This window comes from Anser cygnoides, chromosome 6 (genome assembly GCF_040182565.1).
Source record: "Anser cygnoides isolate HZ-2024a breed goose chromosome 6, Taihu_goose_T2T_genome, whole genome shotgun sequence".
NCBI lineage: Eukaryota > Metazoa > Chordata > Aves > Anseriformes > Anatidae > Anser > Anser cygnoides.
In genome coordinates this window covers 38,082,917-38,097,500 of record NC_089878.1, presented here as the reverse complement: position 1 = coordinate 38,097,500, position 14,584 = coordinate 38,082,917, and the positions used below count along the sequence as shown (strand labels likewise).

Below are 14,584 nucleotides of genomic sequence, written 5' to 3'. Positions count from 1 at the left end.
TAGCGAATGCAAATTGAGCTTTCTAAACCAAGACTCTTAAAGCACGTTATTAAGTATTTTCCTTATCAATTTGAGCAGCAGTGTGGTGCTTTAAAAGGACCAGGTATGGGGGTCCCTACCAGTACTGGGCAGATGGACCAGTACTACTCGGTTTTATGCTGCCTCATTTACTTAGTGTTTTGCAATCCTTAATGTGCACAGCTGGCAGCTGAATGCAGGTTTGATACTAACAGTTTAGACATCTTTAGATGTAGCAGATGGAAAATTTTACACAAATAAAGTAGGAGAAAGTGTGCAATTAGGTTTTTATCTGCAGTTACACGATGCATCCTGTGCTTTAGTTTAGAACATCACCTTGGTGGGTGGTCATCATCTTTCCTTGCACCAAAGCTGTACCTTCTTGACACCACACTTGATGTTGGATGCCTGCCCAAACACCAAACTTCTGTTATTGTTGAGTGTGAAGGAAATAAGAAATGCAACAATCAGCAAAAGACAAAGGCAGACCAGCAGTGCGATTCCAGCAGCCCAGTACATTATGGTTACATTCCATGCTAGTTAAGTCACTATGGTAAAATCCTTGGCAGGATTTTTTTTCAATAGTTTATTCATGATGTTCATTATTATGAGCTGTAAAGACTATGAGAATTTCATTTTTTAAATGTCTTATGGAATGTATCACTTTCTTAGATCTTGTAGACATGCTGTGGAAACCATAACATAAAATATGAGTTACTTACAATAACTAATTTTAATCCCATCTGCTAAGTATGACAACATTAGCATTTCCACTTAATTAAAAACACCCTTAAAGCAGCAATGTTTTAATCACTCCATTTTATTTACTCTCCTCCGGTGTCACTTATAATTGTAACTTTTTATTTTTTAATAATGAGGGATTTTTTTTCTCTGTGCATCACACAAAAAAGTGCTGTCGATAATTAGCAGTCTTCTGTTATTACTAGACTCAGGTGTCACAACTGTGTCTCATCCTCATTACAGTAAAAAATTTCACCTATCAGATTCATTATTGCTAGATAATGCGACTGAGAGCCTTAGCAGGCCCTCCAGAAAAGTAATTCAGCCAAGCAAAATTATCAGCTAATTATATTTAGAATCAAAAGCCCAACAACTATTTGCAGATAAATTGTATGAATTGAAGTGAATAGATCTGAATATTAAGATTCATAGATTTAGCAGATGATTTGTTAATTGGAATAAAAAGGTCATTTACTAGCCATTTTAACAATAGATCAATCGGAACTCTATTTATTATTTAACTAGTAGTGCTTAAGGACTGAAATGAAGAATAATTGTATTATTGTTATGATATGATACTTTTCTGGGAAAAGGCAGGAACGCGTGGAAGTTACGAAGCTCCCCTTTCCCTGTTCAGCCTGAAGCTGTGTCTGTGTGCTGGGAACGCGCTGCCCAGTTTGGTTTGATCCATAGCTCTTGGCATCTAAAGGTGCACGGTTTGCAAGGAGACTGGCTGCGCCGCGGTGAGAACCTGTCCGAGGGTGCATGTAAACTTTGGGGCGGAAAGGTAGAAAATTAGTATGCGAATAGGATCATTTGCAAATGAAAGAATTCCAAATTTTACCTTTTATCCAGTAAACTACAGAAACATTAAATTCTGCTTTTACTAATTCATGATCCTGATAAAGGATTTTCGTAAGGGGGAAATTGCATACTCAGATGATGACTCAGATTGCATCTTGGCCTGCAGTTTTGTTTTAGGGAGCTGTTCTTTTTTTTCATGCAGACGATACGATTAAAAAGCAAATATTTTAACATAACTTAGTGATCTGAGCTATTACTGAAATGTCCACAGTTTCACTCTTTTTTTTTTTTCCTAGATTAAAGAAAACTTTAAAAATCTATTTGCTTTGACATATGACACAATATTTAAGAACTGAAATCATCAATTAAATCACACATCAGAAACATTTCCCTTTGGTAAAAAATATAGTGCTAGACGATGTACACTTTGAAATCGTTGTTAATGTTTAAAATGCAATCTGAAGTGCATATGTTATTTAAAAAAAAAAAGGAAACATAAATTACAAAATTTAAGTTTATGGAAAAACTAGCAATCATTGCCTAGCAAAAGCATTTGCAGAGAAATGTGTATCTTTGGGTTTTGTGGATATGCATAGTTTTGTAGCATGAAAGCTGACTGTGTTATTCTTTATTTTATTTTTTGCCTATTGAAAAACAAGTAGAGCTAAAGTAAGCAGGATTCAGTCTGGACTGGATTGGGTGCCTGTAATAAAGTAACAAAGCCAATGTGTACATGAACGTAGCGAAAGCCTTTTGGATTGTCACTGAAAATAAAAAAGGTGAACACTGACAAGATTTCAGATTTTTTCTGGGGACCGAGGGAAACTGAAGTTAAAAATAAAGTCCTCGTATGGTCAACATGTTGGAGGAAATTCAAAGACTCTCATAAAATAAACATATTTTAAGAAGTGTTTTGAATTTCAGTATGTAATTTCTGGCCAACAGAAATTACAGTTGTATCTTTTGAGGGACATTATGTCAGATCAATGGTCATTATGCAAAAAAAAATAAACTGAAAACTTGATGCTTTAACCCATTCAGTTATTAAAATGCAAACAGGAATCAGATAGCTTTTCTTGAGAATTGCTACTAGAAAACTTCGTGCCATTGTGTCGCAATTATAAAATATTTGGATTTGATGTTACAGAAGATACGTAAATTGTTCCTTAAAAAAACAAATCTACAAAACATAACAGACTTTGGCAGGGGAATCTCATCAGTATTTATTAAAAATTTAAAAAAAGTTTATGTCCTGGAAAATCAAGGAAATCATTTGAATCATGTGCATAAGCTAAAAGATCCCAGCCCAAAGCACACTGCGAGTTGTTCCTAGGCTGTGTTTAATTCTAACCTTTGGACTTGGAAAGTTTGAGGAGGGTGTCTGCTCTGCCAGGTAAGGGCGATTGTGTGCATCTGTGTATACGTACACGTATATACAAATGCGCGTATGCATGCCCTTGTTTTTCTGCAGTATTATTAAGAAAAGCCGTCCATACTTCACCATGTTGTTACATGTGTCTGTCTGCTGATTATAAAATGTGTTAAACAGTATTTAAAAAACAAAAAAATGCAGAGCTGCGCTTTGATTTATTCAGCGAACAAAACATATGCTCGCTGTTCTGTTCTATGTAATTCATATGATCAATAAAATTTTCTTTAAAAAGAGCAACTTTGGCATTTAGAAGGATTGAGCTGCTGAGCAGAAAAATGCTTTACTTGTGCTATATGTAGTCAACCTCTACGCTCTTGCACCAAAGTAAGTTTTTGGCTCCCCAGTGTCCTGTTCATGCTTTTATTATTTTTAATCTTCAGGGTTGAAGCTGTATATTGCGGTTGTTATCCACTGTGTCCCAAGGCCTTGGTGTACCCGGAGATATTTCCAGGTAGCTGCTTTGCTGCTCACTCCTTTTCCTGAAAAGTAATAGGCGATTCACGCTAAAATATAAAGTTTGAGAATAAACTTGAGCAAAAGCAATTGTTTATTTGGCAAGCCAACATGTTAGTGTTAAGGAAAATTTTATGTGTTTTAATACATTAGACGAAGTTTATATTTGCCATCTGTTCTTTTAAGATAACACAAAAGCAAGTTTTGAAATAGCATTCTTCATTGTTAGCATACACAACCCATAATGATAGATTTTTGTTAAAAGGTCAGTGATGCTGCAATGGCTTGCAGATTTTTTTGAGATACAGAAAAAAAAAAAAAAAGACGCCTGAAAATCACACCAAATTATTTAAACAATTTAATACTTAATACTATGCAACTGTGGTACAGGATACACACTAATGTAGTACCAGTTCTTTGAAAAATCTCATCACTAAATGTATCACATATGCATTGTGTTACATTAGAATAATGTATTTTAATCACCCAAAGGAGATGTCTAAACAGCACAACTACACAGTCTTATTTAGCATTAAACATCCTTGTGAGCTGAGGTAACCTTATAAAATCATGCTTAAATAATGTAAAACACGAGGCGGCACAGAGCAATATGCATTTTTAATTAGTAAAGTGACTAATATCGAGTGTGTGCTTTGAGGTTTTTGTTTCATTAAAAATGTATCTGTTTTTCCTGCAGCTGAATATCTGTATTCTACACCTGAACAGCTTTTTAAAAGGCTTCAGAATTTCTGCAAGAGACCAGATATTGTAAGGAAACATCTCTATAAGGTAGTTGTTCAGAACAGTTTTATGTGATATAATGCCATATTGAAGTACAAAGGAAAAAAAAATTAAAAAAACAACATTTAATTAACATACTAATGTTTAAAGGAAACATGCTAGGGAGGGATATTAGTCGTTACACTAACAAGGATTAATTAAACTAGATGCCAGTTGTATTAACCTAGGTCTTATGAAATACGTGCACTTAATGCATGCTACATGCTTTTTTTTTTTAATTTATTGTTTTCTAAAATGACTGTCCTTTACATTTGGACCCAAGAGGCTTATAAAAATGAACCTGGATTAATGTAACTCATTAGTTTAAAAGGAAAATAAAAGAAAGATCCTACAATTATACTAATGAGGATAAACCTACCTTCCTATCCTAATTTAATCTGCAGTCCTCAAAACATGCAGGTGACTGGGACCAGGTAAGACTTCTCTGCCTTTTGGAATTATTTGAATTAGTTTGATAGTTATGATTATTTTAACTCCTTGCTTTTTGAGTTATGTTAAGCATTAAAAAAAAAAGTTTATTAGAAGCATAATTTACTGGTATTTATCATGTTCTGTTCTTTGGAGCTATTTATGTAGAGAAAATACAGTTTAAGTGATAGACCTTCCATTCGAGTTTTGATCAAGTGTTCAATGCTAGACTGACTTCTGCGTTTTCAAGATGTGTATTTATATTGCTAGGAATCACTTTTTTTTTTTAATTATGTAGATAGAGCACTAAATTTTATATTATTTCAGTGAAAAATCATTATTACACGATACTGCTCTTACAAAATAACTGCTATTGTCTGCATGCTAATATGCAAACTTACAGCATTTTCTGTTCAGCTATAACTTTTACAGCCCTGGAAGCACCGTGACCAGGGCAGATACACATTACCCCTGCGCGACAAAGGTGTTCCAGGTAGCATTTGTGAAAACCTGGATTCACCTGAAAGTCCTTCGAGGGAGTGCATAGGCAGATATGCTGCTTGCGTTACCTGTGCAATATAAAAGCGGTCTCTCCTCGAGCATTCCTTGGCTGAAGCCACCCAGGCACACTGTTAACGAGCGAGTCGAGTAATCTCCTTCCTAATTTGGAGGCTCATGCTGCCAGCAGACCTAACCTCATCTCTCCAAGTTCCTCCCTCTGGGGACCAGAAAGTCTTGGTCTTGCAGCGTCTCGTGTGCCTCCCTACCCTTTTGCGCACACATGTAGCAGGAGGGAGAGTTTAGCCCGCACTTGACTTTTTTTGTGACCTAAAAATAGACATTTACATAATGATACATCAAAGATGATGTTGTTTCTGCAGGAAACAGTTAAACTTCAAGAAAAAAGGAGAGAACCAAAAATGCAATTTAACACCCAATTTCAAGCTCATTATCTTTCATTGTCTATTAACTTGGCAATGGTTCAGAAGGTAGCTCATAATAGTTTAAAATGCTGACTGAACACTTCCAGCGCTCAGCATTACTACTTGAGTCAATAGTATTGTATAGTTAGACATGGTGGCTTCAAAGGGGAAGCAGTCCTTTAAACGTTTACCTTGACATTTCCCGATGCTTCAAGTTCGGCTAACAGTCCTGCTCACGTGGATCTCCTCTGTGCGTGTGGATCCCCAGCTCCTAAATAAAGCCAGGGCTGGCACACCAAAAGTGGAAATAATGGCAGGTCAAATACTGATGTGAAGCAGTATGGGCTTAAAAAGTGGCACAGAGAGCAGTGTCTGCACAGGCCCCATAACCAAACTACTGATTTGCTTTAGTGATTCTCTTATGGAAAAAATAATTAAAAAAAAAAAAAACAAAAACCTTGGAATTATTTGCAGCCAGGGTGCAACTGCAAAAATGGGGGGGCTTACCCCATCCTTTGCAGACAGACTCGTGTGCTATGAATGGTGCAGCTCCGCCAGATGTCCTGAGTGTTCAGTGAGCGTCTGCAACAGGTAGCAACTGAGCTGCATGGGGATCGTTTTAAAATGAGTAAAGCAGGGCCTAATCCAGAACCTGTGAATACCATTGAAAAGATCCCTGTTGTCTTTAATAGGCTTTGGCTCAGCTCTGAGAATACTGTTAGAGTTGTCTTTTGTACCTACACCCACGTACACTAAGTCTGTATTTTGCAATGAAACTATCCGTAAACCTTCTAGGAAGATGCTAACTTAGACGTGTGTAACCAGAGTTGGAACGATGCTTCTTTTTAGGAAGCTGAAAAGAGTGAAATCATGAAGGGCACGCAGTGCTTCCACTGTGGTCTCAGTTATTTCAGAATGGTATAATAGTATATACTGTAGTGGCATAGAAGAGGGCCCCCCCCACAGTAATATATACCAACTAGCTACTTCTCGTTCAGAAACCTTCCTGACATGCTCCCTACCACAGTTCTTAAAGTAGCTGTTCGGTTTTGGAAAAAAAGTAAAGCTGCTTTAAAAGCAAATAATGCTTTTCTTTACTGCTTGGGGATTCTGCTTTATAGATCAGAAAGTAATCAGCATCAGAAGTACTTCGAGTTATCTTTTCACATATTGTATTTTATTGCTAAGGATACCCGTAATAAGTAGACAGCAGTCTCATTAAGCAGGCAGTTATTCCTTCAGTTGTCCTCAGTGCCTGTGCTGACAAAGTTGGGGGCACGGGGAAGATGAATGGCAGCGGGGCAGCCAGGTTAGGGAGCCAGACGCAGTGAATATCCCTGTGAAAATGCACAGACCCGTGTATTAAAGTGTAATAGCTTAATTCCACTGAGCAGATTCATGCTGGCAGACTTTTAAAAATGCCCATAATGTAAGCACCTAGAGAAACCTTTCCAAATGATACATTACTTACCCTGGGTATTCTCACAGCACCCAGGGCCGGTTCATTTGCATTTCGACGCTGCCTTCTACCAGTTGTTAACAGAAGATCGAGATCTGTTGAAAACAAACCTCATTTGTTATCAATTATTTGTTCTCTTCTGGTTTTATAGAATCAAACGTTCCTCTTTGGTTCTGGCTATTTGTGGTTGCCAAAGTGCCAAAACGAAGCGAATAACAACAACAGGGCACCAGTTTCCACTGGAGCACACCACAGGACCTGTCAGTGTCTGCAAGCTCCCCGAGTCCTATCTCGTAGATTTAAAAAATAAATAAATAGGGTGAAACATTTGTTTCTGCACTATTTTCTCTGAGTTTACCTTTCAGTTCCCTCACTTCAGTTTCTTAATTTAAAACAGCATGTATAAAGAGTATACAGTGGAAAGGGACAAGAAGAGTTGCCAAAAGCCAGGCATGGAAGGAGCTGACAACTTTAAATCATCTCTCCCAGCCCTCCCAGCTGAATGAGTGCTGGTTGACATGCTGTCAGCTTCAGTTGCTGCAGAAAAATCCTACTCTCACTCATGCTTGTTTAACAGAGAAAAGAATTTGGCCCACTTTCTGACATTCATCTTCTCATTTCCATCACACTACAGAAGCTCACCTGCCTATGAAAAGACACATGGCGTGATTTTTTTTTCCTACTTACACCACTGTAGAAGATAAGGAACTGTGCTGAATTCAAAGGGATTAAACTGCTGTAAAATCAAATTAGGATCCCTGTTAGACCTTAGACATCTGAATTGTTTCCAGTCTCAGAATTTGGCTGAATAGGGCTGTTCTAACAAAACTTTTTTTTCTTTTCTTTTCTTTTTTTTTTTTCCCTCTTTTTGCTCCATTTGAGATAAAGCGATATAGTTGCTATTTCAGGAGAACAGGTAGGAGTTCTCTTCTGATCCAGCTTTAATATTTAGGCACAGCTAGGACGGTGGCAAGAGGCCTTCTCAGCAACTTGTTGCACTTGCATGCAACTGCCCTCCAACCCAGGCAGCTCCGTGAGGTTACAGTGGGCTAGATGTGTGGGAGCTTGGGGGAGCCCCATGTCAGATGTCCATCGGCCATTCAGCCCCATTGCAAGGAACAAAATTTCTTCACAGCTCTTGAACAAGCCTTGTAAGAGCCAGGGAAGATGCCTCTGTCCTTATTTCTACTTCACCACCCTCCGAAAAAACTCCGTGAGAACTTCATTTTTCCATAGGCTTGCTGCCTGTTTGGATCAGCACATCATGTGCTTAGTTTAATATCATGGTTTTGGTAGTGGTCAGCATCAGATATCTGAGAGAAGGCTGACACGGGTAGAAGTAGGGTGTTAAAGGTCTTCTCTTGGTCTTTTAGAATTAGAGCTTGGTCTTAACCCAGGAATCAGAGATTTTATAATCTTGCATGTTCTTTTAGTATTAAGTATTTCCATACTGTACATACTAGTTCTCCATTTGACATTCAGGCCCTTGGAAACCTCTCTTGCTGTCTTTCATGGCTCTCTGTAGCAAGGCAGTTCATTCCATGTTTATAGACACAAGCATTAAAAGATTTCCTTCAGTTGGCTCAGAGTGTCCCACCTTCAGTTGCATTGACTGTCTCCTTGTTCCTGAGTTGTTCGCCTGGTAGCAGAAGCTCCCACTCCATTTTTTCCAAACCATTCATTATTTTGTAAACATTTGTCAAACACTTACAGTATCCTGGGCTTTTCAGTCTCTCCTTGTGAATGTTATCCCGTGTTTATATTCTTACCTCTTATCATTCAAGCCATTTTGATGCTTGAGAGCTGTTTTTGTGCTGGTGTGATCATTACTTTACAGAGTATTCTAGGCCATGCCGTCAATTTATGTGATGTGTTGTACTCTGTGATAATTTTCAACCTGCTCCTTATGGAGCCAAACACACTGTTTACTTTTTAACCGTGAATGTATATTGAGCAGATGTTTGCTTACAGTGTTCTCCAGATCTTTTGTCCCAAGCTGATAAAGTTAATTTAGAGCTCTCCAGGCTGTGTGAATAGTACAAATATTCCCACCCATCGTGCTGACTTTCCTTTCAGTGGCAGGGCAAGTTTGCAGGGAAAGAAGGAGGCACTGTACTGAATTCCTGCTTCTACCTGGTTGACATTAGGTGCAGGTCAGAAGCAGGCTGGAAGCACAGGTGTGAAACTTGTATTTTCCTCTTGTGATGCTCAATTTCCAGTGAGAATAATTTAAAGTGGTTTCAGAGATGGTCTAAATCTTCCTCTCAGAGCCTGTATAGGAAGGTTAGTGCAGTTAGAAAATGAAATGCAGCATGCTGCCTCCATGCCCTCTCGTCTCTGTTGGTGCTAGGAAGAGCTGCCTAAGTAAAATGTATGAACAATGATTTTTTTATGTGAAAGAAAACCTTGGTTACTTATTTAGAATAAAGAATCCTAGAGTAATTCGGAGAGGGACCTCTGGAGGTCATCTGGGTCCAGCCTCTGCTCAAAGCAGGGCCACCTTCACAGCAGGATGGATTCAATTGCTGAGGGTTGCATCTAGGTTAGACTGAATTCTTCACATTTTTCATTCCCATATATCTGATATAGTCAAACACCTAGCTACATTAGGAGGTAGAAAGATCTGCTGGACCACAGACACAATTTAGGCAGTTTGGGTCAATCTAAGGTCTACAAGCTGCACATGGGTCCGGAAACACCTTTGGTAGAGTGAGGTCTGCTAGCTTTTGTGGATGTTCACGCTAGAAGAAATGAGCTAGCAGGGGCGGTTAGAAGTTGCCTGCTAGGTTATTCTGAGAGCCAACCATATTATGTTGAGTATCTCCTTGTTCCTGAGCTGTTTGCTGGAAGCAGAAGCTCCCACTCCATCTTTTCCCATGGCTTGCTGTGGCTCTCTGAAAGCCAGGGGATCGAGGAACTTTCAGCTCTCTGAAAATCCTGGTCTACAGCTCGTAGCAGTTGGCCATGCTTGTGGAGCAGGAAGAAAGCATTCATTAAGAAGGCAGTCCTGTGGGCATATTTCAGCATCAACACGAGGACTTTGAACTTTTTATTATAACAGTGATAGATAGCTTCCAGTTTAGTTTTAGAAAGTAGATGAACCACAGCCACTGCAAAATGGTAGATGGAGAAATGGGTCAAAGGAATTAAGATTGACAGAAGAGTTGCAAAACGCATGAAAACTAATTGTTTTTCAGTAAAGTGTATCCGCATTACCTTGAGAAAGAAAGCCTGAAGCTCTTTTCCTAGTGTCGTGGTTGCTCAATGTGTTCTGAACCTTCTTTTCCTAATGGAAGGGTATCTTGCATAAATTCACATCCAACATCTATGTTTTTATTTAAACACAGAAAGAAAGAAGTGAGTTTTTAAAGGTTGATAAAAGAAACTGTAGTTTCTTCAAGGAAATACTATTACTCTACTGAGGAGTATTATATAGCTCTGGCTCGGGCCTCACAGTGCACCCAGTTCACGTAAACCAATGCTGTCTTTTGATGGTGGTTTCCAAAGGTGCTTGGAGTTTGAAAGCTGAGCTCCAAAAGTAATTACTACAAGCTGCTTTCCACCTTGATTCTTCCCTAATACTCACTTACAGGGGGAAGGAGCTGGGTCACGGAGTAAAGCTGACCCGACACAATTTGGCTCTGTAAATCACTCTGCTTTCTCGCACTCCAAGTCTCAGGTTTTGTGCTGAATAATAATCATTGATTCTCAATTTTGTTAAGGGAATTCTAAGAATGTGCATAAAATGTATGCCAAAATAGTACTGTCTGCTTGAACTCCAGCTACCCTGAAGCAGCAGGTCTGAACGGATCCTTACTGAATTCGGAAGGTTAACTCTGAAGTCTACTGATGGCAGCATAGATATTAAATATTTCTGTTCCACTCTGAGGACACAAGAAACAAAAACGTTTGTATCATAGAAGATACTGCAGTGCTGCTGACACTTACTGTGCTGTCTCTTCACACAAAGATCTTGCTTTCTGTGAAAACTTTGCTACTCATGACGATTTTGTCTCTGCATATTTAGGAACTGTTGACTGAATCATGTTCTATTCCTTGAAAACATGAATGCCCAGACTTTTGCAGAGTTACCACTCTTACCCCCCTCCAAAAAAACAGGAGTGGAGTTGATTCTCTCCAAGGTTACTCTGAAGTAGAGGCCAAAAGCCAGACCAGCGATGGCGGCACAGGGGAGTTAGGCCCTCTCTCCTGCCGGTTCCTGGTTCTGCCAGGTCTGAGGTGTGAGGCGGGTCGGTCCCGCTCGGCCCTTGCTGTGTCTGCTGAGCCCGCTGGTAGGAGCGGCGTTTGGTGGTGGAAGTGCTCGAACAGGGCTGCCACCAACTTCACGGGGCTCCCTTTGGATCCGGCCTGGCGCTTCCAGCAGCCTCCCGCCGCCTCTCGGGGCCGCGCTGGGCAAGGCCGGGGCACGGCGGCGGGGCTGGTCCCCAGGACGAGCGGCTCCGCACACGCTGCTCCTCCCGAGGCCGGAGACGTCCCTTCTGCGGCAGCAGCTGACGTTCTGCGTGTGATCTCTCCTCTGCTTCCTCGTAGGGCGAGATGGCTGGCTTTTCTTGGGCAGCGCTCCGTGGTAAATTCAGGTCTCTGCTCGCAACAGAACCGAGGGAAGATTTGTGACAGATGGGGCTAAGTCACAAACTTGCAGCCTCAGGCAGAATTGTGGAAGTTTCCAGAGTGTGCCCATATTTACCTGATCAGAGAGAAAAGAAAATCTGCAGAGGAAGCCGAGCCTGGCTGCTTGTCATAGCTGACACAGAGCCATCTGCCACAAACCTGTGGCGGCTTCAGATCTCCAATCCCTGCCACCACCCCAGCTCAAATTAAATACAGATTCTTAGAGACGTTATGATGGTTACACATGTCCTCGGCATCACATGCAGGAGACTGTTCAAAAAAAATATGTGGCCTGTTGTATAACCGCACTCATGTATCCCATATGTGGTGCCACATTGAATTTCCGGTTGAATCTGTTTTTATCCTTTGTACTGGATGACATGGTGCCTGAATTCTTTCTTTTCGCCGACACGATGGCAGCCAAGCTGCAGCTTCAAACGCTCACACTTGGCTGGGTTTCTACCTAGGTTGCCAGGTTATCATTGGAGCCTTATTGTGTCCTCAAAGGGCCACAGGGCCTGAAAGGAGGATCCGAGTGCTACCGGACTAATTGGGCAGCCATCTCTGAATTGTTTGTAGGCAAAGGGCTGCTTTAGCACTTTTCTTTTTGCAAATTAATGACTCTCTGGCACAGGGGTTTTTAAGTGAAGGTATTAATAAGGGGTCTGGCAGGTAATCCCATGATTCGCGGAGTTACATTTGCATTTAATTAATCTTAAAGAAAGCTGAAAGATAAACAGCTGTAATTCAAACTAGCATGGGAAATATGCTACATGGTGCCATCTATCCGATAAAATGAAAGCTGAGACACTTGTTTTATTTCTCTCAAGGATGGAGAACAAACAGATAACAGTCAAAATACTTCCAATAAAAAGTAGTAGTATAAATGTAACGGCCGTTCATCAAGAATCTTTGCATCCAGTTACAAATACAGTCTTTTAAAGATAAATCACTTATGATTCCAGCAGTCAAGCTGCTATGTTTGTTGATGTAAAATGTTTTGAAGATGTAGATTGTACAATAAATTTTTAATAAAGTGCCCACTGCAATTTTTAATTAGCATATCTCATTCATGTATAAGTGTGTACATCTATCTGTATGTTTATCACTATGCATATCCTTGTGTCAGAGTCAATGAATGCAATTGTGCCTTTATCTGATGAAGTAGAATCTGCTTTGCAAGTGATAATAAAATGTTCTGACAATTCCAAGATTTTCAGCTCCGTTCTGGGAAGCAGCAGGAAGAGGATTCTCGGTAAGTCATTACCACGTAAAGCTTGGTAAGACCTCTCCTGACGGACAGGTATGGTTTCATCCTCCCTCCTACCAGGCAGGGTGGCTCTTGTCCCCGTGCCGGCAGGCTGTCACCCAATGGTAAATGTGAGCATCTTTCCTGTGCCAGCCTTGCCCCAGCTCCATGGGGCTCCAGGGCTGCATCCATGGCAGAGGAGAGGTTCAGGCTGGTCCCACTGCACGCACTGGCTTCCCAGTCAGCAATGGGAAAGGATCTTTTCTGACACCATCAAGATGCTGAATTGTCCTTTCTCAGCGTGAGCAGGCAGTAGCTCTCTTTAAAATTGCTCTATTAATCAGTCAAAAAGCCGAGGGAGATCCAGTGGCAAATGGTAAATGTTCAGATATTTTTCTGGCACTGCAGAGTTGTAATTTTGCAGTAATCATCTGTCTTATATGTTGGTTTCTCCCTGTTTCTGCTCGATCAAAGCCCAGCTTGGCTCTAGATGTTGAATGTGGTCTTCTCAGGGAAGCGTGCATGGATGTGGTAGTCACATTTGGTAGAGCCAAGTAGCAGAACTTCTTGCATTTCCTGTCTGACTGCATCATAAATCTTCACTAAGGCTATCACACCTTGCACCAGCAAGAACAAATTAGAATATTTTTTTTACTATTGGGGAAACTGAGGCATGGTACGATTAAAGTGGCTTGTCCCAGGTTTCACAGCGAGTCGCTCTCCAAACCAATAAAAGGAAAGAGGAGATGCTGCAACGTCATGCTATGGCTTGTGGCGAACAGCCTGCGCACATAGTGCCATGAGACTCGATACGCCAGAACTCGATGGTTTTGACTCGAGACCGCTGATGCCTCCAGAGCACGTCCTGACCAGGCCCGCGGCCCAAGGAGGTCTTACCCAGCTCCTTAGCGAGGTGATGTCCGGCTTTGGCTCGCTTACTGATCGGTGATACTTTAACCATTCCTAGCTAGTCTGAGCAAGGCTTCATCTGCATGGAAAATTTTCCCTCAGAGTTACAAACCCTTGCAAATAATGCTTTATAATAGGAACACTCTCAGAAGTTTAATTATAGGGTAATAAATAGCAACGCGGCATTATCCTCGGATACTTCTTTACATTCTTAGTGAATATACACAGCTGGTCCAGAGCATGAAAACATCCTTGCCGCGTCTCCTAGGTCCCGGAGGCTGGCCTGGTTTTTGGAGCCAGCCCGGCCCGTTTCAGGGTCCTCTGCCAGCGGGGTGCCACAAGGCCTCAGGTGGGCCGAGGCCCTGTTACCCCCCCGGTGGTCTTCCCCCCCCGGCCGAGGCTGGGTGCCGCAGCAGACCGAAACAACCTGAGGAGTTTTGGCTCGCAGTTTGCGAAGATCAAACAAGCCAGCCGCTCTGCGCTGCTTCATTTAAAGCCTTCACTTCAAAAGGTCACAGAGGCAAATTGGGATCTCGGTCCCGTTGTTCCTCCACACATGAGTAATCTGAGAATGCACAGACCTGATCTTAAGAGTAAAATGACAGAATTAGCCCCGACTTACTTTCATATTTATTGATGTTTCGCCTGCATTGACACCGCGACTGCAAGCTCTTTGCTGGGAGCTGCGGCGCGCGGCTGAAGCGCGGTGGGTTTCGCTGACTCCTACCAGACGGCTCCTCGCCTCCTGCATCAAT

The 14,584-nt window shown here is 41.1% G+C and overlaps 1 protein-coding gene and 1 long non-coding RNA gene across 43 annotated transcripts in view; one reads left to right on the top strand and one right to left on the bottom strand.

Moving 5' to 3' along the window:
* The window catches only part of GTDC1 (glycosyltransferase like domain containing 1), a 298,807-nt gene that overhangs the window by 169,509 nt on the left and 114,714 nt on the right, over nucleotides 1-14,584 (top strand). For 29 of the 42 annotated variants that reach the window (XM_048062846.2, XM_048062845.2, XM_048062852.2 and 26 more), the window contains 3 exons: nucleotides 3,376-3,446; nucleotides 4,146-4,237; nucleotides 7,191-7,727. In XM_048062846.2, the coding sequence (XP_047918803.1) occupies nucleotides 3,376-3,446; nucleotides 4,146-4,237; nucleotides 7,191-7,349 (322 nt within the window). In that variant the 3' untranslated portion in view covers nucleotides 7,350-7,727. Of the gene's footprint in view, nucleotides 1-1,356; nucleotides 1,503-3,375; nucleotides 3,447-4,145; nucleotides 4,238-4,632; nucleotides 4,663-7,190; nucleotides 7,797-10,761; nucleotides 12,883-14,584 lie in introns of those variants that run through there. The other 13 variants (XM_066999692.1, XM_066999691.1, XM_048062842.2 and 10 more) reach the window with 10 other exon arrangements.
* On the bottom strand, nucleotides 4,876-7,853 carry LOC106041000 (uncharacterized). The gene is made up of 4 exons (XR_007162949.2): nucleotides 7,727-7,853; nucleotides 7,052-7,134; nucleotides 6,774-6,917; nucleotides 4,876-5,867 (listed from the first exon to the last, which is right to left on the bottom strand). It is a non-coding gene; the product is annotated as an uncharacterized lncRNA (long non-coding RNA).